General features: G+C 44.2%; 1 protein-coding gene across 3 annotated transcripts; it reads right to left on the reverse strand.

Annotated features, from left to right (window-relative positions):
- Positions 1 to 6217: 6217 nt before the first annotated feature.
- HAVCR2 (hepatitis A virus cellular receptor 2) lies at positions 6218 to 25881 on the reverse strand. 3 transcript variants are annotated; one of them, XM_066273111.1, is made up of 7 exons: positions 25598 to 25881; positions 23472 to 23810; positions 22197 to 22280; positions 17852 to 17892; positions 16315 to 16441; positions 11396 to 11432; positions 6218 to 7912 (listed from the first exon to the last, which is right to left on the reverse strand). In XM_066273111.1, exons 1-7 carry the CDS (start codon positions 25650 to 25652, stop codon positions 7753 to 7755), a joined length of 843 nt encoding a protein of 280 aa, XP_066129208.1. In that variant the 5' UTR covers positions 25653 to 25881; the 3' UTR covers positions 6218 to 7752. The 3 variants fall into 3 exon arrangements, with proteins under 3 accessions (XP_066129208.1, XP_066129209.1, XP_066129210.1); XM_066273112.1 differs by lacking the exon at positions 22197 to 22280; XM_066273113.1 differs by lacking the exon at positions 11396 to 11432.
- Between the last annotated feature and the right edge of the window lie 1806 nt (positions 25882 to 27687).

Consider the following 27687-nt stretch of genomic DNA (forward strand, 5'->3'; position numbering starts at 1 on the left):
GCAGTGGATAGAGCATCAGACTGAGATGCGGAGGACCTAGGTTTGAGACCCTGAGGTCGCCAGCTTGAGCGCAGGCTCATCTGGTTTGAGCAAAAGCTCACCAGCTTAGACCCAAGGCCGCTAGCTCGAGCAAGGGGTTACTCAGTCTGCGGAAGGCCCCACGGTCAAGGCACATATGAAAAAGCAATCAATGAACAACTAAGGTGTTGCAACACGCAATGAAAAACTAATGATTGATGCTTCTCATCTCTCTGTTCCTGTCTGTCTGTCCCTGTCTATCCCTCTCTCTGACTCTCTCTCTGTCCCTGTAAAAAAAAAAAAAAAAAAAAGAATTGGGCTCTTCATATTGTGTGTCATAATTGTGAGGAAATGCTTTGTGACTGGACAAAAGGAAAATGCAAAGGAATGCCTTTTGGTATTCCCATGGTTTAGCATAAACCTAAGGGCCACAGCAGTGACTGTTATTTCTATCTGATCCATACAAAGGCCATCAGCAAGAAAAAATGGCATATGATCACATATCCTTCAGCAATATTCCTTCAGCAACACAACCCATCCCACACTCTGAGACACTCCTGGTTCCAAGGTGGTTCAATGGTTTTATTTCTTCTAAGGACGAAGAAAGTAAACATGGTGATCAAGTGTATTTTGATAAGATGCATGAGGAAATGGTTGTAGAATCTGAAGGGTCTTCTTCTGATACCAAGCAGTCAATAACCCCTCAGCAGTTTAGCTAACCCGAATTGAATAACTTAGTAAAAGATTTGAGCCTATCAAAGAAAGCAGCTGAGCCTGACCAGGCAGTGATGCAGTGGATAGAGTGTCAGACTGGGATGCCGAGGACCCAGGTTCGAGATCCAAGGTCACCAGCTTGAGTGAGGGCTCATCAGGTTTGAGCAAAGAGCTCACCAGCTTGGACCCAAGGTCGCTGGCTTGAGCAAGGGGTTACTTGGTCAGCTGAAGGCCCATGGTCAAGGCACATATGAGAAAGCAATCAATAAACAACTAAGGTATCACAATGTGCAACGAAAAACTAATGATTGATGCTTCTCATTTTTCTGTTCCTGTCTGTCTGTCCCTGTCTATCCCTCTCTCTGACTCTCTCTTTGTCTCTGTAAAAAAAAAAAAAAAAGAAAGCTTAAGTTATTAGCCTCCAGGCTTCAAGAAAAGAATGTACTTCACCAGTCAGCTAAAGTATCCCATTTCAGGAAGCGTGAACAAATTTTTGTGGGTTTTTTTTCCAAAGACAAACACTTTGTTTACTGTCATGATATCAGAGTCTTCTCAGCCAGCTGTTACGACTTACAATCCAACAGAATGGCGGCTATTTCTTGACAGCTTAAATGGAGTCTGAAATGTGTTCTACACAACGGTAATGTTTATGCAGAGGTTCCAATTGGTTATTCAACTCATCTGCTAGAAGATTATAATGACATAAAAATTGTCCTCAACTTACTGAAGTATGAGGAGCATAACTGGATGATTTGTGTGGGATCTTAAAATGGTAAATTTCCTGCTAGGACAACAGAGAGGTTTCACGAAGTATCCTTGCTTTCTGTGTTTGTGGGACAGCCGAGCTCAGGAGAAACACTAGGCATAGAAGGAGTGGCCAAAACGTGAAGCTCTGGAAGTAGGAATGCAAAATATTGTGAATGAACCTGTAGTTAATCGAGACAGGATCATTTTCCTCCCACTTCACATCAAACTTGGCTTACCGAAGCCGTTTGTTCAGGCTTTGAATAGAGAAAGTGAATACTTTCAACATATTATTTCTGCTTTTCCTACCTGTCTTTCAAGAAGATAAAGGCAAGTGTATTCGATGGACCTCAAATTCGAACTCTCATATGTGACAAAGAATTTGCCAGGAAGAATAAGGAGGAGAAAACAGAACTTCCTTGGCAACAGAAAAGCAGAAAACTATGAACTTCTGGTTCAAAGGATGCTGTTGGGTTTCCGCGACATTGGATATAACATGAGCGTTAAGATTCACTTCCTGAACAGTCACCTTGATAAGTTTCCCGATCAGTTTTATTTTATTTATTCACTAAAATGAATAAATAAAAAAAAAAGATCTGAAGATGATGGAAGAACTTTATCTGGGGTGATGGGACAGAAATATGATGGCAGACTACTGCTGGAGCATCAAACGAGATTGACCTCAACAAGTACACAAATGCAAGAGCTACAAATGCAATTTTTTGCCTGAATAGAATTTAAATAAGTTTTGCACAATTTTATGATTAAAATAGGTGTTTTAATATGTTCTATTTCAAAATTGTAAACAAATTTTTTTTTTTCCCTCAAACCAGATGAGCCTGCTCTCAAGCTGGCAATCTCGGGGTCTTGAACCTGGGTCCTCCACATTCCAGTCTGATGCTCTATTCACTGCACCACCGCCTGGTCAGGCTGTAGACAAATTCTGATGCAATCATATCTTTTAGTGTATTAGTGTATTACTGCATTATATAAATTATTATATTTTCACAAAGATGATGCCCAAGAAGACATTCTACTTCATTATGTTAAATTAAATGTTGAAAATTTTACAATAAGATGAAAACCTAAAATCTTGAATTGCAAAAAAACTGTAGCTTACAAAGAAAAACTAATGTCAGATTTAAGATCAGCACACTTGAATTAGGTAAGAACCTATTTTTGTGGATGCAACAAAAATTTTGTTCCCCAGTGTAATCATTAAAAAAAGTCTTACAAAAAAAAAAAGTCTTGCCTGACCTGTGGTGGCGCAGTGGATAAAGCGTCGACCTGGAAATGCTGAGGTTGCCAGTTCAAAACCTGGGCTTGCCTGGTCAAGGCACATATGGGAGTTGATGCTTCCAGCTCCTCCCTCCCTTCTCTCTTTCTATCTCTCCTCTCTCTCTCTCTCTCTCCTCTCTAAAATGAATAAAAAAAAGTTATTATTAAAAAAAAAAAAAAAGTCTTACAGTTTCTTTGGGGAAAAGAGAGTCACACCATAAGCAGAAGGAATTTGAACAAGAATTTACTTACAAAAAAAAGTTACTATGAGTAAATGAGTCACTCCGAATGACCTTTATCATTGCAGTCAATAACTGAGAAAAGATACAGAGGATCTAGAAACCCAAATGTAACGTCTCTGACCGATACTGCTCTTCACAAAGGTTTCCACAGCAAATCAGCCAAAATCTGAGCTCTCTTACGACTGAGAAGCTTTCACCCAATTGGTCCAGCCGCCCCACTCCTTGTCCCCACTTTCCAACTGAGTCCCCGAAAAGACTGATGGAAAATCTTAAAAATTACAGCTCTAGAGCATCTTTGCTTGTCTCCAAAAAAATCTGTACTTTCTCAATAGAGAGCTGGGGACAAGTTAATGAGTTTTAGTTTGTTTTTTTGTTAATTTAACTTATTTAATTAATTCATTTATTTTAGAGAGAGAGAAAGGGAGAGAGAGAAGCACTGATCTGGGTTTTTTTTATTTTAATTTTTTTAATTTTATTTATTTTTTGGTATTTTTCTGAAGTTGGAAACGAGGAGGCAGTCAGACAGACTCCCGCATGCACCTGACCGGGATCCACCCGGCATGTCCATCAGGGGGTGATGCTCTGCCCATCTGGGGTGTTGCTCTGTTGCAACGAGAGCCATTCTAGCACCTGAGGCAGAGACCACAGAGCCATCCTCAGCTCCCGGGCCAACTTTGCTCCAATGGAGTCTTGACTGCGGGAGGGGAAGAGAAAGACAGAGAGGAAGGAGAGGGGGAGGGGTGGAGAAGCAGATGGGCGCTTCTCCTGTGTGCCCTGGCCAGGAATCAAACCCGGGACTCCTGCACACCAGGCCGACACTCTACCACTAAGCCAACCGGCCAGGGCCAGCACTGATCTGTTTTTGCACTTATTTATACATTCAGTGGTTGATTCTTATATGTGCCTTGACCAGGGATCAAACCCACAACCTTGGAGCATTGGGAGTATGCTCTAACAAACTGAGCTATCAGCCAGGGCTGAATTTAACTTCAAATGAGAATAAAATTAAAATGGGAATAGACACGTGAGGATACCACAAAATCAATTGCAGGCACACCTTGGAGATATTGTGGGTTCAGTTCCAGAGTGCCTACAATAAAGCAAGTCAGAATATTTTTGCCAGTGAAGGGCCCTGCCTTCAATTTGTAAAAAAAGACAAACCCAAAGCCTGTGAAGCACAACAAAGCAAAGTACAATAAAATAAGGAACCACTTGGAATTTCTGCTTCAGGAATTCCAAACCTAGGAAAAATAATAGACAGCTAAAACAGCAAGACCTAAACAAAAACAAAACCCATAGTAAGACCTTACATTTTTAGTCCAAATAGATATGGGGACACCTCCCCTTTTCACAGCCTGTGAGTCTCTTAGAGCTCTGGAGGAAAAAAAATCCAAACATGCTTCTATGAACAGACCACATATTCAGTACTATTATTCTGTATTTAAGCTACCCCTTGTCATCTCTAGGGCACTTGTAGCAACTTTTTGTTCCCCTTTCTACCATGTTTCCTATTCCAAATAATTGGTGTAGAGTAGACCCTACTGTGAAGACCAGGACTCCAGTCCTAACTTGCAGCCCCACTCTACTGCTGGCCTCGACCTTTAAGTCACTTAACCTGTCCAGTCTTGACTTCTTTCTATGAGGTGGAGGGCAGGCAGGAAAACATTGCTATAATGCTTAAATCTAATCTTTTTATTCTAAAAGAGAATGCAAATCATCAAACCATTACAGAGCAGTAAATGTTAAAAGGAAAGTCTTTCTCTTGACCATATGCCCCTGTGGGGTAACCATAATAATTAGGGTACACAGGTAGTCCCCGGGTTACAAACAAGATAGGTTTGCTCAGTATGTTCCTAAGTTGAATTTGTATGTAAGTTGGAACAGGTACATTTACCTAATAAATGCAATTTAGACAGATGTTTGTCTTAACATAGTATTTATTTTTACCCTTCTGTGCACATAAATACTTAAACATTTTCAAACTTATAGAACCTATCTCGTTCATAACACAGGGACTGCAGGTATTCCTCCAATTCTTTTTTTTTTTTTAAGATTTTATTTATTCATTTTAGAGAAGGGGGGAGAGAGAGGAGGGGGAGGAGCAGGAAGCATCAACTCCCATATGTGCCTTGACTGAGCAAGCCCAGGGTTTTGAACCGGCGACCTCAGCGTTCCAGTCAACGCCTTATCCACCGCGCCACCACAAATCAGGCACTTCCTCCAATTCTTTTTTAAGGTAAAGAAAAAGATCTGCATCACTTATAGTGTTTCAGAACACTTTATTCCTTTTGACTTAGCGATATAGCATTCCCCTCTGACGAATAATGTAAGCTGTGTCAGGATTTTATCTGCTTCCTCACTGCCGTATTCCTAGTGCCTGACAGTATAGATACCAATAATTGTTCACAGAATGAATGGATGGAATGAATCCTCCTGTCTGTCAGACAAGAAGTTCTAAGGGGTCAGGGATGTGTCTCTATTTGGTCTCAGCATCAGAGTACTCAGCACATAGTGAGCACTAATAAATATTTGTTCAATTAGCAAATCAGCTCAATTGTGAAACCACCTCATTCTCTTTACCCGCACCACTGTGCTGATGGACCACAATAATCAACTGCTCCCCTGATGATAGAAAAAGTAAATGTTGTTGCTATGATGAACCTTGTATACATACCCTTGTTTAAAGATTTTTGTAGGATAAGAATCTCCTTTGGAGGGGAACCACTGATCTAATCCAAATGTGTTCTGAAGTCCCTTCACTCCTGAATTCATAATTTTGTGGGTTTTTAAATTTTATTTATTCATTTTAGAGAGGAGAGAGAGAAGGGGGAGGAGCAGGAAGCATCAACTCCCAAATGTGCCTTGACCAGGCAAGCCCAGAGTTTCAAACCAGTGACCTCAGTGTTCCAGGTTGACGCCCCATCCACTGAGCCACCACAGGTCAGGACTGAATTCATAATTTTGAATTATGATTAATTTTTCAACTTGAATAAAGACACTGTCTGCGACTTTATAAAATGATCCCCTTTACATATCTCCCTATAGAAACCCAGTGCTTTCCAAAACTGTCTACATGCAGCCCAAACACTATACTGTATTTTCCCACATATAAAACACACCATAATTCAGGGGGCTGAAATTTGAAGAAAAAAAAAAGTATTACGTAAAGTTATTGAACTCAAGTTTTATTCATCATAAAATTCATACAACTCTTCATCACTGTCAAAACTCACATCCATTAGCTTGTCCTCATCTGTGTCTGATGACGAATCACTGTCTTCAACAATGAGTTCAAAAACAAGCACGAAAAAGTGGAAATGAAAGTAAAAAAAAAAAATCTACAACCACTGTATAAGACAAACCCAGCTTTTAGACTCCAAATTTTTCGGAAAAGAGTGCATCTTATACATGGGGAAATCCAGGTAATTCACACAGTGTTTCAGAGGGTCAGAAAGCCTTCTAGAAACAAGCAACCCCCTGCCTGTGTCATTGGTGACTCACGGCCATGGCACGCAGCCAGAGTTCAGTCATCCCTGGGGAGGGGCAGTTTCAGGCAGTGACAGGAAGACACTGTTGACGGATCCGTCTGTGCTGAGGAGGCTCAGCACAGGGGACACAGACAGGGTAACATCCTTCCAGGCGCCTGATGTGGGAGAGGATGCGGAGACACAACGGCCACTGGGCTACCTAAGAGCACACAGCGGCACAGGCGTGGTTGTGAGCGCTCCCAGAAGAGAGGTTACAGAGCTCTGTCTGAGCTCTCCAAAGGAGAAGGCTTCCCAGAAAGCTACAATTCTGCTCAGTTCATGTTTCACTCAGGAGATGTTAGTAACTTCTGTTATGTGGGAGGGCAGTGCCGGGCTCTCGAGAGGCAGCAAACAGGTGAGGCCGACCAGTCCCCACAAGCTTGGGACGGAAACCTAGGGACCACTGTCTTCCCACCCAGGGATCTGACGCTGACAAACAGATAGCTGGCGCCCTTGGCCTTCTTTCCACCAGGAAACAGAGACTGCACCCCAGGCGCTGCTTCTTCTTCTGTGAGAGGCCGAGCTCTGGTTCTCTCCACGAATGCAGAAGTTGGTCAGAATGTTTCCCTCTGAGTGCACCCCAAGCAGAACTTGACGACACACACAGAGTGAGCTTCCCTTTTCTCCAGGAGCGGCGGCCGCACCTCCGGCTGGCTGACTGTCTTCTCAGCTGGGAAAGGACCCCTGTGCAGTGGCAGCTCCTGTTGGAGAGTCCTCATTCAAAGCCACCATAAACCTTCAAACCATATAATCCTACTCCAGTACTTTATTAACCTCTTATGAGTCATTGTTCTCTTTGAAAACCACGGACCCCTTAAGACTCTCTACCAAAAAAGACATGCACAGAGCTCAGCACATAGTTTTCTCTAGTTTCAGGTGCGTCGTGGACACATCATGGGAATGAAGTTCCCGGAATTCAAGAGCACCCACATTAAGAATTCCAACTTTACACAAACGCTCATTTGAATTGTAACGCCCTCATTAGCAGTCTTGGTTGGCTGGAATGCAGAGAGAATGTGGTAACCAGTCCGAGTGTGGTGCAGGTCACGGGTCAGTCCTTAGGTGAGCAGCTGATCATCTTCAGAAAATGGAGACAGAATGCTCAGGAGGCAGCTGTGGGCAGAACCTTAGGCCAATCAGCTGACACACTGGAGAGTTTTCAAGATGACCACACAAGCTCAAAAATAAAGCTGGGCCTGATGGCACAGAGTGGTGACAGCCCCGAGGTGTCAGCATGGCTGCCCACTCCTGTCGTAGCAGTAATACTCACACGGGTCCTCCAGCTCATACACGTTCTCCTCTATTATATAGACGTTGTCATTGGAGCGCATCCCCTCTGCTACTGTATTTTCTAACCCTGAGGTAGGGAGGTTGGCCAAAGTGACGAGGCTGTGGAAATAAAATGTTGCATTGGGGTAAGCATTTCCCGGGAAACTGAGAAGAACGGAAATAGCTTTGCTGAGGAGACGCCTACCAAACGCAGTACATGATGCTTGGCTGGGTCCTGACTAGGGGAGAAAAACCAGGAAATAGAATGATTTGAGGAACATTAAGAAAAGTTGAGTCTATCTTAATGTTCTTAAGTATAAAAAATATCATTGTGTAATCTAAGATAATATCCTTATTCTTAGAAGGTACAGACTAAAGTTTTGGTGAAGTGTTAAAATGTCTGAAACATCCTTAGAATGGTCCAGAAAAAAATTGTGTGTATAATTACAGAAACAGAGAAAGCAAACATTTCAAAATGTTAAATAGCATGTTTAGGGGAAGAATTCTATTGCCTCTGTACTATTATTTCAATTCTTCTGTGGGCTGAAAAAGTTACAGGAGACAAAAAAAGAATGAATGCTATGCATCCAATCAGATGAGAGTTTAAGTTTTGTCTCTGTAATTTACCAGCCATATAATCTTGGGTAAGCTCGGCTCTGGCTTTTTGTTCCTTTATTCAGGAAATAATTAGTGTGTTCCACACTATTTTTTGCAGCAAGAGATGCAGCAGTGAACAAGACACACAAATCCCATGAAGGCTACATGTTGGTATTAGTCGACTTTGCCTCTCAAAGTCCTCATCTGTAAAATGGGAATAATTAGCACTGTCTCTCACCAAGCTGCTACAAGGAACATTTACTCAGTCAGTAATCAAATATTTATAAGTGACTACTAGGTATCAGGTGCTGTGCTAAGGGGACCCAGTTGTTCATGTGACAGACAAGTCCCTTATTTTCTATGAAGTTTACCTTTACTGGTAAAGATGAACATCACCCCAATATCAGCAAATAAAGAATTAATGCATGTAAATGATATCCATAAATGTTATCACGTTTCAGGTTTCAGGGTTTTTTTATGAGTTTATTTCAGGTGCACTGAGGACAAACACCAGGAGCAAGATCTCAAATGCTCTCCAGGTTTCAGTTTTAAGAAAAAATAGTGATGCAGATGATATAAAACCACTGATAATTAAATATTTTACTTGAGCACTTTTGAATTCTTTACAGCAGACTACTTTTTTTTTTTCAGAGACAGAGAGAGACTCAGAGAGAGGGATAGATAGGGACAGACAGGAATGGAGAGAGATGAGAAGCATCAATCATTAGTTTTTTGTTGTGACACCTTTGTTGTTCATTGATTGCTTTCTCATATGTGCCTTGACCGCGGGCCTTCAGCAGACCGAGTAACCCCTTCCTCGAGCCAGTGACCTTGGGTCCAAGCTGGTGAGCTTTGCTCAACCAGATGAGCCCACGCTCAAGCTGGTGGCCTCAGGGTCTCGACCTGGGTCCTACACATCCCAGTCTGACGCTCTATCTACTACTGTGCCACTGCCTGGTCAGGCTACCATTTCTTTTTCTTTTTCTTTTTGTATTTTTCCGAAGCTGGAAACAGGGAGGCAGTCAGACAGACTCCTGCATGAGCCTGACAGGGATCCACCTGGCATGCATACCAGGGGGCGATGCTCTGCCCATCTGGGGCATTGCTCTGTTGCAACCAGAGCCATTCTAGTGCCTGAGGCAGAGGCTATGGAGCCATCCTCAGTGCCCGTGCCAACTTTGCTCCAATGGAGCCTTGGCTGCGGGAGAGGAAGAGAGACAGAGAGGAAGGAGAGGGGGAGGGGTGGAGAAGCAGATGAGCGCTTCTCCTGTGTGCCCTGGCCGGGAATTGAACCCGGGACTCCTGCACGCCAGGCCGACGCTCTACCACTGAGCCAACTGGCCAGGGCAGGCTACCATTTCTGTATAAGTGCTTTTATTTTTTATTTTTATTTATTTGTTTTTTTACAGAAACAGAGAGTCAGAGCAAGAGATAGACAGGGACAGACGGACGGGAATGGAGAGAGATGAGAAGCATCAATCATTAGTGGTGATTTTCTTTTTTTTTTTTTTTGTATTTTTCCGAAGCTGGAAACGGGGAGGCAGTCAGACAGACTACCGCATGCTCCCGACCGGGATCCACCCGGCATGCCCACCAGGGGACAAAGCTCTGCCCATCTTGGGGCGCCGCTCTGCTACAATCAGAGCCACTCTAGCGCCTGAGGCAGAGGCCAAAGAGCCATCCTCAGCACCCGGGCAAACTTTGCTCTAGTGGAGCCTCGGCTGTGGGGGGCGGGGAAGAGAGAGACAGAGAGGAAGGAGAGGGGGAACGGTGGAGAAGCAGATAGGCGCTTCTCCTGTGTGCCCTGGCCGGGAATTGAACCCAGGACTCTTGCACACCAGGCCGACACTCTACCACTGAGCCAACCGGCCAGGGCTCTAGTGGTGATTTTCGTTGCAATACCTTAGTTGGTCATTGATTGCTTTCTCATATGTGCCTTGACCGTGGGGCTGCAGCAGATCGGAGTAACCCCTTGCTCAAGCCAGCAACCTTGGGCCCAAGATGGTGAGCTTTGCTCAAACCAGATGAGCCTTCGCTGAAGCTGGCGACCTTGGGGTCTCGAACCTGGGTCCTCCGCATCCCATTCTGATGCTCTATCCACTGTACCACCACCTGGTCAGGCAGGCTACCATTTCTTAATGAATATATTTTCTCTACTTAGTCTAAAATTATTGGTTAGATAGTATTCTATGGATAGAGTCATTTTTTTTTCTTGAATTACACAGCATTCTACCAATGTACCAAATGTCACTAAAATCTAGTAAAAGATACATAACCCATATGCATTTAAATTTGAGGTATACACATGTGTGTATGAACAGGTGTGAATGTAGTCAGGAATGGAGACTAAGACAGCATATAACGGGCCAGTAGTTCTCCGCTCTGCACTGTCGGATAAGTACCGCGCTAACCGACTGCGCCACTGGAGCCCCTGGGCCAGTAGGTCTCAACCCTCTGTGCACATCAGAATCATTTGGGAACCTCTTAGAAAACTACCTGTCCTTAGGCCTCAGCCCTAAAGATTCTGACTTCCTTTCTGTGGCATTGACAACAGAGCATGTAAGTGTCATAAGTGATTCTAAAAGGTAAGAACACCTGGAGTTACGAATACCTGAGTGGGCTACAGAAGCCCTGGGAGTAGAATCTGGGTTTCCTGTTCTTCTGGAACCCAGTGCCCAGACCGGAGCCTGGATATAGTAAACGCTCAGTCAACCGAAGGGTCAGTTGCATGAGAAGACCAGTGATGTAGAAAGAAATAAGTATTTCCTATCAATGGGGACATAAATTTATACCTTAACTTTAGGACTAAGGAAGGTAGAGAGATCAGGAAGTAAACCGAGCAGCATATTTGCATTTCATAAATCTAGGCCTAAAGCAAAAAGAGAGAATAAGATTGCACCCCAAATTCCCAGGACGGGACTTCTAAGAGTCAAGATCAAGGCCATATTAGAGTTGGGGTCCCAGACTCCCACTTTACCCTAGTGCCCCCCTCCGCCTTATTCTTACCGTGAGTTCTGTAATTTCTCTTTCCTATATGAATACCCTAGATAAAAAAGGGAAGAAAAGTCAATTAAAATTGCTTTCATAAGTAAATAAAATGGACTAACTGGAGGCAAGGATTGTTTAAGAAAATCTGGTCTCCCCTTAGATTCGATTAAGTCAGACTACTAATGTGTGTTTTTGTCTATTACACAAAGTATTCTAGAAAGAAATAAAGATGCACTTTGCATATTTAACAAGTATATGGAACACCTACTATATGTCTGTTAGCGTGCTAAGCACCACAGACACAAAGGTGAATTATGAACCTTGACTGTGTGAACCTTATGTTCTAGTTATCTAGGAAGGATTTTTTTAATTGTTTATTTTATTGATTTTAGAGAGAGAAAGTGGGGGGAGAAAGAGACAGAAACATCAATATTGTCCTGTATGTGCCCTGTCCAGGGACTGAACTGGCAACCTCTGTGCTCCAGGACAATGCTCTAACCAACTGAGCCATCTGGCCAGGGCTATAGGAAGGATTTTAAAAAGAATGCAGGATAAGAATAATGACAATCTCTCATTGCAATGTGATATGAAGGAAGCCAACAATGCACTAGAACTGATAATAGAGGAGGTGGTCAGGAAAGCGCTCTGAGAAAAGGTGACCTTTAAGGTCAACTCTGAAGGAAGAGACTGAGTCAGCCAGGTGAAGGGCCAGATGGAGTATTCCAGGCAGAGACAACCCCCGATAAAGATCAAGGTGAGCGCCTGAAACTGAAAGCACGGCTGGAATAAGAGGGCAGCCGGGATAAGGTCTGAGAGGTAGGCTAGGGTTAGGTCCTATAGGACACTTTGAGTCACAGTCAAAGTTTTTATTTTATTCTAAGTCCTGTAAGAAATAACTAAAGGCAGAAATATGGTCTGATTGGATTTGAAGAACTCAGGCTGCTATTTTGAAAGTGGATTGAAAGGAGGTATAATAAAGTGACAAGTTAAGTAATAGAGATGATGGTGCTTCAGAGTGAGGTGGTGACCAAGAGGGATGAAAAGTAATGAATTGAACCTGGATTGTGTGGTAGGAGAGGAAAGAGAGGATTCAAAGATGACTCCTGGCTTTTTGGCTTAAGAAACCAGATGGGTGGTGTGGAACACGAGGCTGCGCAAGACAAGGGGAGAGAGGCTGCACTCGGGGAAGGTCCAGTACAGACTCTAGAGTCCCACTGCACAGGTTAGATTGGAGACATCGGAGACATCAATGGAAGTATCAACTGGACAAACACTCAGAGTTGGAGAGCGACACTGAGGATGACACTGAAGTCTATGGAAACACAGGTCATCACACAGAGTACAAGAGGGAAACGGCTGGCACTGAGGGATCTCAGCACCTAAAAGTCAAGCAGAGAGGAATAAAAACGACTGGAAAGGAATGGCCGATGAGGTAGGAAAGTGGTGTTCCCGAAACCAAAGGAAGGGAGACTTTCTTTCTTTTTTGTATTTTTCTGAAGCTGGAAATGAGGAGACAGTCAGACAGACTCCTGCATGCGCCCGACTGGGATCCACCCAGCACGCTCACCAGGGGCGACGCTCTGCCCACCAGGGGGCGATGCTCTGCCATTCGGGGTGTCACTCTGTTGTGACCAGAGCCATTCTAGCGCCTGAGGCAGAGGCCATGGATCCATCCCCAGCATCCGGGCCATCTTTGCTCCAATGGAGCCTTGGCTGCAGGAGGGGAAGAGAGAGACAGAGAGGAAGGAGAGGGGGAGGGGTGGAGAAGCAGATGGACGCTTCTCCTATGTGCCCTGGCCGGGAATCGAACCCGAGACTTCTGCACGCCAGGCCGACGCTCTACCACTGAGCCAACCAGCCAGGGCGGGAGACTTTCTAGAATGAGTGAGGGTCAACTTCAGTATTGCTGAACGATTGACTACAATGAAGACAGAGGCGTCTACTGCATTTAGCACAATGGAGGTCATTGGTGATCTTGACTGAACCTCCCATGGAGCTTCGGGGGAGAAGCTAGGAGGGGGGTTGACAGTGGTGGGGCGATGAGGAGCAGCAACGACTTCTGAGGAATAAGGCTGTGAGGGAGAGCAGAGAAATGGGAGTGGCTGGAGAGGAATGTGGAGACTAGAACATATTTTTACACTAAGGAGATTAGCATAAATAGAAAGCATGATATAATTCTAGAGAAAGGGAGGAAAGGAGGAATGAAGGCTAGGCTAAGGCACAGCAGATGGAACAGGCCTTTGATATCTCATCAGCTAAGTGAGCAATGCAGGAGGTCTGAATGGCATGAGGAAGGGACGTTCATCTCAGAGTGCACTAGAATGATCCAGGATTTCTGGGCACACCTGACCACTTGGTGATGCAGTGGATAAAGTGTCAGACTGGGGTGCAGAGGACCCATCTGGCTTGAGCATAGGCTCATCAGCTTGAGCACAAAAGTCACCAGCTTGAGCATGGGGCCATAGACATGACCCCATGGTCACTGGCTTGAGCCTAAAGGTCATTGGCTTGAAGCCTAAGATCAACAGCTTGACCCAAGATCTCTGGCTTGAGCAAGGGGTCACTTGCTTTGTTATAGCTCCCAGTAAAGGCACATATGAAAAAGCAATCAATGAACAACTAAGGTGCTGCAACAAAAAATTGATGATTGATACTTCTCATCTCTTTCTTCCTGTCTGTCTGTCCGTATCTGTTCCTCTCTTGTTCTCTGTCATAAAACTAAATAAAAATTTAAAAATAAAATAAAAGTAGGATTATTAGGCATTACTGAGTGTCAAGTTATGTCTTTGATGATATGACTTAAAAACCTGTCACCATGGTTGTAAAATTTTCTTGAGCTACTGCTTGGGATGAGACTGCAAATTGAACAGGACTTCCCCAGGTTCTTCTCAGTAGCCGTGATTCTGGAGGAACGTATATTTGTGTACAAAATGTCAGACTCTTTCCAGTCCTCACAACCCTCCCTTCAAACCCCTTCTCACATTCTCTATTGGGCCCTAACATTCAGGCCTTGACAGAATTCAGAAAGTTATGACTGTCATCACTGCTCCTAATCAATCCGTAGACCATATTCATGTGATCAATTCACAAACTCCACTGCTGCCTCTGGTAAACCCGGGTACGTGTAGGTGAACAGTTTCTCTCTCTACACAACCCGTTTAGCAATAATGGCAGAATAAGCTAACAGGGGGAGCAGGAGAGCCCTGATTTCAAAGACCATGTATAGCAATTAACTGTGTGACTGGGCATGTAACCAAACTTTCAGCACGCTGGTCTCCATTTGGTAAGTTGGAATAATATTAATACCTTTCTCAGTAGACTAGTTGTAAAGATTTAATGCCCGTAAATACGTAACTGCTTCTAGCCACACAGTCAGGTCAGGGTGACCAGTTCATCCTGGTTTTCCCTGCACTGTCCCAGTATTAGCACTGGAAGTCCTACATCTTAGGCAAATATGGAATGGTTAGTTAACCGTGTTTGTGTATCAGAAAGAAAGGCTAGAATGCACTAAGCCCTGGGGTATAAGGCCCTGGCCTCTGCTGTTAGAGAGAAGAGGCTATATCACAATTTTAAGAGTGTGTGAGGTTTTGGGGCTGATCAAATATTTGGGTCTTGATTGTGGTCATAGTTTCCCAGTTTCCCACATGTAATTATCCACTGAAATTCATCAAGTGGTATACAATTAAAATATAAAGTTTATTGTATACAAATCATACTTCAATTGCATTTTTAAAAAATAAAGATAAGTAGGCCCTGGCTGGATAGCTGAGCATCTTCCTGATACACTGAGGTTATAGGTTCGATCCCCGGTCACGGCACATACAAGAATTAACCAATGAATGCAGAAATAAGTGGAACAACAAATCCATGTTTCTCTCCTTCCTTCTCTCTTTCTCTTCCTCTCTCCCTTCCTCTCTCTTTTTTAAAAATCAATAAATAATTTTGCTTAATAATAAATAACTTAGAAGAAAATGCATGTGCTCAGTGCCATAGTAGAGGAAAATACTAAAGCTATAGTTTTGGCCATGACCTAGTATTAAAAAGGACTTGATACCTCACTCTATAGAACTATTCCTTAGCCTGACCAGGCGGTGGTGCAGTGGATAGAGCGTCAGACTGGGATGCGGAGGGCCCAGGTTCGAGACCCTGAGGTCACCAGCTTGAGTGCGGGCTCATCTGGCTTGAGCAAAAAAAAAGCTCACCAGCTTGGACCTAAAGTTGCTGGCTCGAGCAAGGGGTAACTCGGTCTGCTAAAGGCCCACGGTCAAGGCACATATGAGAAAGCAATCAATGAACAACTAAGGAGTCGCAACGAAAAACTGACGAGTGATGCTTCTCATCTCTCTCTGTTCCTGTCTGTCTGTCCCTGTCTATCCCTCTCTCTGACTCTTTCTCTGTCTCTGTAAAAAAAAAAAAAAAAGGAAAAAAAAAGATCTATGCCTTAGAAATGAAGAGGTAGCAAAATTCACAGAAGGAAAGGATTTCATTGCTGTACTTCCTAATAAACCTAGACATATTCATGAATTTAAAAGGTTCACTTTCTTAACAAAAGGTAAGAGAACAGGTACTGAACTCAGCCTTCCTGGATCTGACTTCCAGCTTTGCCACTTTCTGATTCTGAAACCTTGGGAAAGTGACTTTCTCTCTCTAAGCTCTACTCTCCCCTGCTGTCAAATGGGGCAATAACCCTACCTAATAAGGTGGAGATTATGATGAAATACTGTATATGTAAAACAGTTAGCACAGTGCCTGCTTATTACATGATAACTGTTGCATAAAAATTAGCTTTTATTGCTAGGGTCTGGAAGAACTAAAGAGTTTTAGTCTAATCACCTTTAGGTATAAATATAAACTTATAGTTCTATCTATGTTTATATTTGTTCCTATATTAACCATTCCTTTCCAGAGGGAGAGACACACAACATCAAATGACTTACATTTGAGAATTAAGGCACCGAAGATAAGAACCAGAGCCAGCCCAGCAGAGGTCCCTAGTCCGATGTACACACTCATTCGGGTGATCGCACCAGAGTCTTGTAACTCATTAGCCAATGTGGACATTTGCTATGGAAACACAAACAGAATTGAAGCACATGGCCAGAAATTAGTTGCGTGCTCAGCCATTTTCAGACTTGTGCATTGGACCACCTCTTTTGCAGCATCACAGGAGTACAGGAACCTTGAACCCACCCTTGATCTGTTCCCTTCTAGACAAGCCGGAAACCACCCAAAGAAAGGGAGCTGCTTAACCTTTAGAATCACAGGGGATTAAAATGTGCTCCTCTGTGCTGTGGCTAAAGTAGGAGCTCTTAATAAAAATGGACTTCAGAGCCTTGTTCATCAAGATTGCCCAGCAGTCCCAGGAAGTTTTAGAGAGGTCTAAATTTGGTGTCTTATGGTGAAACTGCTATTTTCATAGAAAGACAGCAACATAGAGCCAAGGCTTTGAAGCCAGACAGTCCTGGATTCAACAACAAGCTCTGTCACCATGAGCTAAGTCAACTTGTAGAGTTATTAGGAAAATGAAGGGAAAGACATATATATAAAATGCTTGGTGTAGCACCTGATCGATGATAAGTGCTTAATAATTGCTATTGCTATTGTTGTAATTAATATGATTCTTTGATAACTGAGAGTCACATAGAAAATTCTCTGCTTTTAAATTTCATTTCAAGTTCCCCCTTAAGAAAAATAGTAAACACTAGAAACAAACAAGTCAAGGAAATTAAATCCTACATTTATTCAATAAACATTTACTGAAGAAGTGCTGTACGCAAGATATTGTATATCAAGCACTATGGGTGTACAGAAGTAATTTTTGATCACAAAGAGGGGAGGGACAAATACAAAATGCTGAGCCTCAGTTGTGAACAGAAGTTGGAGACTAAATCGAATGAAGGAGGAGCCCTGGATGAATCATCAAAAATTTTTTAGTCATTGCTATAAGTTTGCTTTCTAGAATTTTTCTCTTTTACTCTAAGAACATGAGGGCACTAAACTTGTTGTTAACTGCAATATAGCTTGATTTATATTATAGTTAGATATATAAATTTAGGGGTTAGACTATTTCTGACCAGTATCTTGTCATGCATAAATAAATAAATTTAAACAGGAAATAATCTTTTTCAGTTGGATTGCAATGGAAGCAAGAAAAAACATACTCTAGGGCAGTGGAGGGTCTCTGAATTTTCATAGGGGACACAGCTGTGACCTCTGAGATGAGGGACAGAGAGCTAACGCTTCATTTGGTTTTCCAGCACTTCCTACGTGCCAGGCACCTCACGGGGACCACTGCATCCATGCTTACAACAGACCATTGTCCTCAACATGCTACAGTCCAGGCATCTGAAACTGGGGAAGATGTAGGCATTGTCCACCAGGGAAAGGGTGGGCTGGAAGGAAGGCTAAAGCCATACTTTCTTTTCTCTGAGTTAAACACAATGTTAGCTCACACACATGCACAAAGTCACTTACAGTTTGATTTTTATCATGAAGCGTTTCCAGTGTCTGTGTTTCTGCCACAAAGAGGAAGAATAACAAAGAGAACATTTAAAAATGTTTTCTTTTATCTGAGTTTATAAAAATCTTAAAGAGGACTATAATCCTATTGGAAATCTCCATACTCTTCACATTAACTAATTAACAGACCAACAAAATTTACCCACATTTCAAATTAAAGGAAAGGTATATTTAACTACATATAAGTTGAGTTGAGGGTAACTAACTGACATGTTACCTATCATAAATATGCAATTAAATATCATTAATTTAAATATTTTATTTTACTTTTCTTTCTTTTGTGTGTGTGTGTGTGTGTATTTTTCTGAAGTTGGAAACGGGGAGGCAGTCAGACAGACTCCCGCATGCGCCCAACCAGGATCCACCCGGCACGCCCACCAGGGGGTGATGCTCTGCCCATCTGGGGTGTCGCTCTGTTGCAACCAGAGCCATTCTAGCACCTGAGGCAGAGGCCATGTAGCCATCCCCAGTGCCCGGGCCAACTTTGCTCCAATGGAGCCTTGACTGCAGGAGGGGAAGAGAGAGACAGAGAGGAAGGAGAGGGGGAGGGGTGGAGAAGCAGATGGGCACTTCTCCTGTGTGCCCTGGCCGGGAATCGAACCCAGGACTCCTGCACGCTAGGCTGACGCTCTACCACTGAGCCAACCAGCCAGGGCTATTTTACTTTTCCACTTATTTAATTTATTTTATTTACTTGAGAAACACAGGGAGAGAGAGAGAGAGAGAGAGAGAGAGGAACATCGAGCTGCTCCTGTATGTGCCCTGACCAGGGAATTGAACCGGCAACCTCCGCATTGCAGGACAACCCTAAGCCACCGAGCTGTTCGGCCAGGGCTACTTTTCTATTTTGAAGGCATTGTCTTTTATTTGTTTGTTAGATGTTTTCTCCCATGTTTGAAAAGCTCAGAGGTTACAGATACTGTGGCGATATCCCCTGATGCTAATGATGGCCCTACTCTGGTTGCCTAGACCCGTGGTCGGCACACTCATTAGTCAACAGAGCCAAATATCAACAGTACAACAATTGAAATTTCTTTTGAGAGCCAAATTTTTAAACTTAAACTATATAGGTAGGTACATTGTCATTAACTTAATTAGGGTACTCCTAAGCTGGCCTTTGAGCCACACTCAAGGGGCCAAAGAGTCGCATGTGGCTCACGAGCCGCGGTTTGCCGACCACTGGAGAAGGAAGGAATAAACAAGTGAAAGCTGAAAGGGAGGAGACTTCTGTGTGTGGTGCAGACAACTCTAAGGAAACCCACTGCCTCACAAGGAAGTGAGCTACCATTCAGGAATGTGTGTGGGCACTGAATGAATACCTACTTGGTGGTGATCTTATAAAGAACACTAGGGCACAGGATGGAACAGTGGGATGAAATGACCCCTGAAGTGTCTTCTAGGTCAGTGCTTATAGAATTTTAAAAAGATAGTAATAGCATACAATAAATATCTGGTATTACTTCATTAGCCCACAATGTGGGTGATCATCTGTTCCCACCAAATTTCATTTCCTCATTAATTTTATGTCATGGTGGCTAACAATCACTAAAGAACCACCAAAGATTTAGCCTTTAGAAAGCTGAATCTAAAAACTGTAATAATAACTAATTTTGAATCCTTTTGTGGGCCAGGTACTATGCTGAGCATTTCACATACTGGTACATTCAGTCTTTACAATCCTATGAACTAGGCACACTACTTCATAGGAGAGGTGAGGAAATTGAGCCTCATAGAGTTTGAGCAGCTTGACTGAGTTAACAAGTCTAGTATGGAGAGCTGACATTAAAACACATTCTACCAGCCACTGAAGCACTTACCCACAATCTCATTCTGCCTCTGGTTCTTACTGATAATGATAGCAACAAAAACTAGCATGTACTGAATATATGCTGTCATCAGAAACTGGGCTAAGCACTTTATTTTTTTATTTTTTTGCTTTTTTTTTCTTTTTCTGAAGCTGGAAACAGGGAGAGACAGTCAGACAGACTCCCGCATGCGCCCGACCGGGATCCACCCGGCACGCCCACCACGGGGCGAAGCTCTGCCCACCAGGGGGCGATGCTCTGCCCATCCTGGGCGTCGCCATGCCACGACCAGAGCCACTCTAGCACCTGAGGCAGAGGCCACAGAGCCATCCCCAGCGCCCGGGCCATCTTTGCTCCAATGGAGCCTCAGCTGCGGGAGGGGAAGAGAGAGACAGAGAGGAAGGCGCGGCGGAGGGGTGGAGAAGCAAATGGGCGCTTCTCCTGTGTGCCCTGGCTGGGAATCGAACCCGGGTCCTCCGCACGCTAGGCCGACGCTCTACCACTGAGCCAACCGGCCAGGGCCTGGGCTAAGCACTTTAGACACATTTATTTAAATCTCATAAAATGCCACTTATAAGATTAGGAAATGGGATTTACCTGTTTTTAACTTTATTTTACAGAATAAAAACTGAAATCCAGAGAGTTTAAGAGAGACCAGGTCTCTGTGAGAAAATATTTAAAATAAACCTTTCTGATAAATATGACCCTATCTTCTCTTCCAGAGCAGCATGGAAAAGTCCTTGGCGAATTCCATAAAAAATGTAGCAATTCTTACTAAGATCAAAATCTGAGAAGACCAATACAGCAAGAATCTATAAAAGAGTAGTGTCCTTAACATGTTTACCAAGTCCAAGTTGGCCCCAACACCATGCCAAATCCCTGAAAAATACAACCCAACCCCAGTTCTTGCTATACTGGCCAAGAGTTTGCTTAAAGGCTTTAATCACTGTAAAAAAAAAAAAAAATAGAAGACTAGATAAAGAAGATGTGGCGCATATACACCATGGTATACTATTCAGCCATAAGAAATGATAACATCGGATCACTTACAACAAAATGGTGGGATCTTGATAACATTATATGGAGTGAAATAAGTAAATCAGAAAAAAAACAAGAACTGCAGGATTCCATACAATGGTGGGACATAAAAACGAGACTAAGAGACATGTACAAGAGTGTGGTGGTTATGGGGGGCGGGGGGAGGGAAGGAGGGAGAGAGGGAGGGCAGGGGGAGGGGTACAAAGAAAACTAGATAGAAGGTGAATGGAGAACAATCTCTCTTTGGGTGATGGGTATGCAACAGAATTGAATGACAAGAGAACCTGGGCATGTTTTCTTTGAATATATGTACCCTGATTTATTGATGTCACCCCATTAAAATAAAAATTTATTTATAAAAAAAAAAAATCTGAGAAGGGCCTGACCTGTGGTGGCGCAGTGGATAAAGTGTTGAGCTGGAATGCTGAGGTTGTCGGTTCAAAACCCTGGGCTTGCCTGGTCAAGGCACATATGGGAGTTGATGCTTCCTGCTCCTCCCCCTGCTCTATCTCTCCCCCCCCCCCTCTCTCCAATAAAAATAGATAAATAAAATCTTTTTAAAAAATCTGAGAAGGATGCTGGGCTTTATTCCAGTTAGGGTCCAAGAAATCACCTAATCCATCCCCCAACATGGATTGGAGCCAATTCAACAAAAAAATCACAAGTTCAGGAATAAAACACAAATAATAGTACAATGTAGAGTTTTTCACGAGATTAAATTTACTTGATATAAAAGACTGTCCTTTTTTAAAAAAATTTTTTTACAGAGTCAAAGAGTCAGAGAGAGGGATAGACAGACAGGAACCAAGAGAGATGAGAAGCATCAATCATCAGTTTTTCGTGGCAACACCTTAGTTGTTCATTGATTGCTTTCTCATATGTGCCTTGACCGTGAGCCTTCAGCAAACCGAGTGACCCCTTGCTCAAGCCAGCGACCTTGGGTCCAAGCTGGTGAGCTTTGCTCAAACGAGATGAGTCCACGCTCAAACTAGCGACCTCGGGATCTCAAACCTGGATCCTCCGCATCCCAGTCTGATGCTCCACTGCGCCACTGCCTGGTCAGGCAAAGACTGTCCTTTTTGCAGTGATGGCAATATTAGAAATTTTGCTTTCCTTACTTATTAACATATACAGATTCAAATTCTTTTAGGTAGGGGTCAGAAATTTTTATGGGTCATGAAATCCAAAATTCTCTGGACAGAAGAGAAAACTGAGATCCCAAGAAGTGAAAGGCATTGACCCGGGCTAGGCGGTGAGTAATCAAGAGTCCTAGCCCAGGGCTCATTCTCCCCAGCACAAGGTTATCTCCACCACCTCCCGCACCTGAAATACCACGTCCTGTGTGCAGATACACTCATACCTCCACTCTTCAACTGTCTCCTCATTTTCCCATATTCAAAATGCCCTGAACTCAGACTCCCCCTGAAGGCTCGCCCCCACAGCCTGTGTATAATTACCTGGGCCATGCTCCGCGGTGGAGAACATCCTTGGAAAGGCTGTAGTGGGATCCCTCCGTGGAGTCCCCGCAGGGCTGACCTTGGCTAATGTCAGAAAGCAATGTGAGGATGAGGCTTCTCTGAGAGCAGAGAGCTTATTTCAAGGCATCAAAAGGGCAGCAAGAGAAAACAAGAAACACAACAGATAAAGAGAAACACATCACCTGACCAGGCGGTGGTACAGTGGATAGAGCGTCAGACTGGGATGCGGAGGACCCAGGTTCAAGACCCCGAGGTTGCCAGTTTGAGTGCGAGCTCATCTGGCTTAAGCAAAAAGCTCACCAGCTTGGACCCAAGGTTGCTGGCTCGAGCAAGGGGTTACTCAGTCTGCTGAAGGCCCGCGGTCAAGGCATAAATGAGAAAGCAATCAATGAACAACTAAGGTGTTGCAACGAAAAACTAATGATTGATGCTTCTCATCTCTCTCTGTTCCTGTCTGTCTGTCCCTCTCTCTGACTCTCTCTCTGTCTCTGTAAAAAAAAAAAAAGAGAGAGAGAGAGAGAGAGAAACACATGCTCAACTTTCAAACCTAGACTCCTTCCGTAAGAGTATGTCACACATGTAAAATGTTCACGACACAGATTAAGAACTCTGCTACAGTCATCATTGTCACAGTCTAACTGTTAATAGAACTAACAGCCACACAAAAGGTCACACTTAATTGCTTTGCAAAACATATCTAAAATCCTTCCAATGGCCAATATGGCAGGTATGATCATATTTCATAGAGGAAGAAGTCACCGAGTTTAAGAGGCAGAGAAGGAGTTGAACCCGGCTCCATCAGCCACAAAGTTCATGCTCTGTGCACCTGAAAACATACAAGCACATGCACCCCCCCCCCCAACACTCACGCACAGTTCAGTGGGTCTCAGTACTGGCTGCACGACTTTGTGAAATCCCCGTGCTCAGGCTCTGCCTCCAGAGACGCTGGTTTCTCTGGTTAGTGGGCGGGGCTCAGGCATTTATAGGTGTTAGAAAGGCCCCACGGTGAATTTAAAGTGCAGTCGGGGTCCCAACCATGGACAGAGGCCTTTCCTCCCAGTTTATGGATCCCGTCCATGAGTTCCAATATAGACAGAGGAATTAAACATGGCTGGGCAGCACTGACAGGCCTGTGGGCCTTAGGAGCCCCCACCAGGGCTGTAATTGGGGAGAGCAGAAGTGAGGCCCTCAGTATATTTCATACGGTCTGCAAATCATGCTTTCCACACAGAAAGCATGCAAAGGTCCACTCACCTGGTCTGATGTCCAACTTCAGGTCTGACTTTTTATCATTCATTGGGCCTGGGAACTGGATGCGGCAGCAATAGGTCCCACTGTCGGCTAGAGTCACATTCTCTATGGTCAAGGACACATCTCCTCTGTGGATGTACCCCCTGAGCTGGTATCTGCTGGATACCTGGAACTTCAAGTCCCTTCCATCAGTGCGGAGCAGCGTACTCTGACAGTCAAACGCAGGGCAGGGTCCCTTGCCCCAGCACACGGGCACGAGAGCCTCAGGGCTGGCTGGAGAGTAGGAGCAGTGTAGATAAGCATTCTGACCCACCTCAGCTGTGTGTGAGCCTTCCAAAGTCCCTGGATAAAAAGAGGAGAGCAAGATGCAGGCAATGAGTGAGACTGGGCCATTCGGGGGAAGGGCAAATAAGTAATGCCGTGTACCTAGAGAGAAAGCACGGCTGCTACCCCGTCTGGAGGAAGACCACTGTGGCAATGACTGTCAGACGTGAGGCCACCAGGATCACCGGGAAGTCTGGTTAAAACAGAGATGACTGGCCCTGGCCGGTTGGCTCAGCGGTAGAGCGTCGGCCTGGCGTGCAGGAGTCCCGGGTTCGATTCCCGGCCAGGGCACACAGGAGAAGCGCCCATCTGCTTCTCCACCCCTCCCCCTCTCCTTCCTCTCTCTCTCTTCCCCTCCCGCAGCCGAGGCTCCATTGGAGCAAAGATGGCCCGGGCACTGGGGATGGCTCTGTGGCCTCTGCCTCAGGCGCTAGAATGGCTCTGGATGCAACAGAGCGATGCCCCAGATAGGGCAGAACATCACCCCCTGGTGGGCATGGCGGGAGGATCCCGGTCGGGCGCATGCGGGAGTCTGTCTGACTGCCTCCCCGTTTCCAGCTTCGGAAAAATGAAAAACAAAAAAAACAAAAAAAAAGAGATGACTGGGCTCAACCACTAGAATTACTGGCTTAATAGATCTGGGCTGGGGCAGAAACATTTGGATTTCTAACAAGTTCCCCAGAATTGCTGACATGGTTGCTCTCAGACCCCCACTGTGAGAACCAGAGCTCTAGGAGAGAACTGTGGCCTAGTCCTGTGAACACTGTAGGGCAGGGCTGATGGAAATAGTAATTTTCAGCCAGGAAAACAGCTCACCATGTGAGTTAGCTGTCTGTTCATCAACAAAGGGCAGTTATCCCAACACAATTCGTATTCCCCCTCCCCACCGGGAATATAATGAATAAATACCCTTATTTGAATAAGAATCTAACGTATGGCTGCTTTAAGGTTTAAAATTAGTTGCCTCTTAACAATAATAAACATACATAGTAAAACAGTCAAATAGTATAAAAGGCATATGAAAAGTCTTCTCTGTTCCTCTTTCCTATTTCCCAGCTCCCTTTCCCAGAGGCTATACATTAAGAAACATTCATTTATTCTCACAACCTACAACACACACACACATACATACACACACACACATACATACACACACATAAAATAGATGTCTACTATCTGTAATATTCTGCTCCTTGTTTTCTTTTCTTTTTCTTTTTTTAAGTTAGAGTTGGGGAGATACAGAGACAGACTCCCACATGCACCCCAATCAGGATCCTGGGATCCACCTGGCAACCCTGGTCTGGGGCCATGCTCCCAAAGAGCTATTTTTAGTGCCTGAGGCTGATTCTCAAAGGAGCCATCCTTAGTGCCTAGGGCCTACATGCTCAAATAAATTGAGTTATGGCTGCAGGGGTGGGAAGAGAGAGAGAGAGAGAGAGAGAGAGAGAGAGAGAGAGAGAAGAGGGTGGGGGAAGAAGCAGATGGTCACCTCTCCTCTCTGCCCTGACTGGGAATCAAGCCCAGGACATCCACATGCCAGGTCGATGCTCTACGACTGAGCCAACTGGCCAGAGCCTGCTCCTTGCTTTTTAAAATTAACATTATGTATCAGAGTTACTTCATATTATTATGTTTAGTTAATTTCACTGTTGGTAAGATAGATACAGCACTATTTATTTTGCAAACTTCTCTGTTTGTGAATATTTAGGTTGCTTCCCAACTTTTGCTATTGCAAAGGTTACGACAGCTGTCCTTGTATCCTTACCTTGCACTACACAATTGCAAAGGTCCATGCCCAGACTTACTTGGAAGTAGTAGCAGCCACAGGAGGACACAGTCAAAGGAAGGGTGTGAAAACATGGGTTCTGCCAAAGAAAAGTCCAAGAACGGCTCTGCTGAGGTGCTGTTTTAATTCTCCAATTAAACTGGGTACTTCCTGCAATGGCCGCTCTACTCCACAATCACAGAAGCGGTGCCCACTTCCTCGAATGCCAGCCCAGCGCACTAGTGTGTCTGACTACCGACCATTCCTCTATTAATGCTGCCAAGTCCACAGCACATCAGAGGAAACCCCAGTTGTCTGTCATGCTACACCACACACATCCTGTAAGGACTCTGATATTTATTCTGTATCAACAAAGAGGAAGCAATACTCAGAGGAAGAAGTGTTACTCAATCACAAAAAGTGTTTCTCAGCAAGTAAAGAAAGCATTCTGATACCTCAAATGAAATAGTCCTCTGCTTGAAATAGAATATGTCTGAGTCCAGCTGATTATCAAGGAATACAAGGTAAAAACTTATGCATTCATTCAGAAAGTCAGTCAATTGGTCAGTCGTGTAACCACTGGTTATGAAGCATCTACTATGTGTCAGACACTGGACTAGGAGCTGGAGAATACCACAATGAATGGCATGTTCCTATCCTCACAGTCGTGGGCCCTTTCCACTCCATCATGAGCCTAATTCTTCATCTTGTTCTAACACAAATTGGCCAACGTCCTAAGACCTTGCTGGATCTCCATTTCCTCATTTATAAAATGTATAAAATGAGGAATTTGTGTTAATATTCTGAATTTGACCTGAACTTTTTAACTCTTTCACTAGGGAAGACATCGTCCTGCCAACAATGCTTCCTTTCCCCTCCTGTGGGTCCTCAGTTTCTATTAAGGGGTCCTCAATTTCTACTTCAGCTCATAGGGCTTCAGGTATCAACTGATGGAAAGTACTGAATTACTGCCAAACTCTCCATCCCTGAGGAAGCACTCAGACCTAAACAGTCTCAGATCTTTTGTCTGGGAAACTTAACAGCCAAAGGTTCTTTACAAAAGACAAGTGAGATCAGAGACTGAATAGTCCCTCAACACCCATGGTCTTTCTCTGTCTTTCCTTCCCGAATCTTCTTGTTACCCACTTAATGCCATTAAATCCATTTAATATAAATCTCCACCTTGCCCAATGTGTGCACTTTAATTGCGTCAAGAGATCAGATCAACATCGTCATTTTGTAGAATGTGAACTTGAGACCTGGGAAGATGATTTGCCCAAAGGCACATGATTGGTAATTTTAGTTGAGAACATGAGTCCCTAAGCTCCAGATTTTTCCACTATAAACTATGTTTTATGAATTTGATATGTGCGTTTAATATGTCTCCCCACATAATTAATAACAACCAGCAAATGCCGAAATTCAAGTGTAAGGTAGAGTCAATTAACCATGGGGCCAGGAGTCATATTTACTAACAGCACGCAGTGTGTGAATTATCTCTTAATAAAGCTCTTAAAATAGAACAAAAATTCAGCTACTATTCTGGTCATGCTTCTCCCACTGGGCATATGCTAGGACAACTCTGTCCATTGCCTGCCCCTGAGAAGGCCAAGTTCACTGCCCTTCTCTAAGAAGTCCATTTTTTTTTTTTTTTTTGCATTTTTCTGAAGCTGGAAACAGGGAGAGACAGTCAGACAGACTCCCGCATGCGCCCGACCGGGATCCACCTGGCATGCCCACCATAGGGCGACGCTCTGCCCACCAGGGGGCGATGCTCTGCCCATCCTGGGCATCGCCATGTTGCGATCAGAGCCACTCTAGCGCCTGAGGCAGAGGCCACAGAGCCATCCCCAGCGCCCGGGCCATCTTTGCTCCAATGGAGCCTCGGCTGCGGGAGGGGAAGAGAGAGACAGAGAGGAAGGCGTGGCGGAGAGGTGGAGAAGCAAATAGGCGCTCTCCTATGTGCCCTGGCCGGGAATCGAACCCGGGTCCTCCGCACGCTAGGCCGATGCTCTACCGCTCAGCCAACCGGCCAGGGCCAAGAAGTCCATTCTTGCTACCAGGCAATGCTCTCCAACCTACAGTGGCTTTCTGGCCTTCAAAAAATCATTGCAAACATTACGATTTCCA

The sequence above is a fragment of the Saccopteryx bilineata genome, chromosome 4, assembly GCF_036850765.1.
Source record: "Saccopteryx bilineata isolate mSacBil1 chromosome 4, mSacBil1_pri_phased_curated, whole genome shotgun sequence".
NCBI classification, from domain to species: domain Eukaryota; kingdom Metazoa; phylum Chordata; class Mammalia; order Chiroptera; family Emballonuridae; genus Saccopteryx; species Saccopteryx bilineata.

Excerpts from the sequence above, each read along its gene's own strand:
- HAVCR2 (XM_066273111.1), bottom strand. The coding sequence starts at position 25,652 with ATGTTTTCACACCCTTCCTTTGACTGTGTCCTCCTGTGGCTGCTACTA. Across the intron at positions 22,281-23,471 it reads GAAGTTGGACATCAGACCAG|CCAAGGTCAGCCCTGCGGGG; the intron begins GTGAGTGGACCT and ends TTCTGACATTAG. Across the intron at positions 17,893-22,196 it reads CACCGCGGAGCATGGCCCAG|AAACACAGACACTGGAAACG; the intron begins GTAATTATACAC and ends TCTTTGTGGCAG.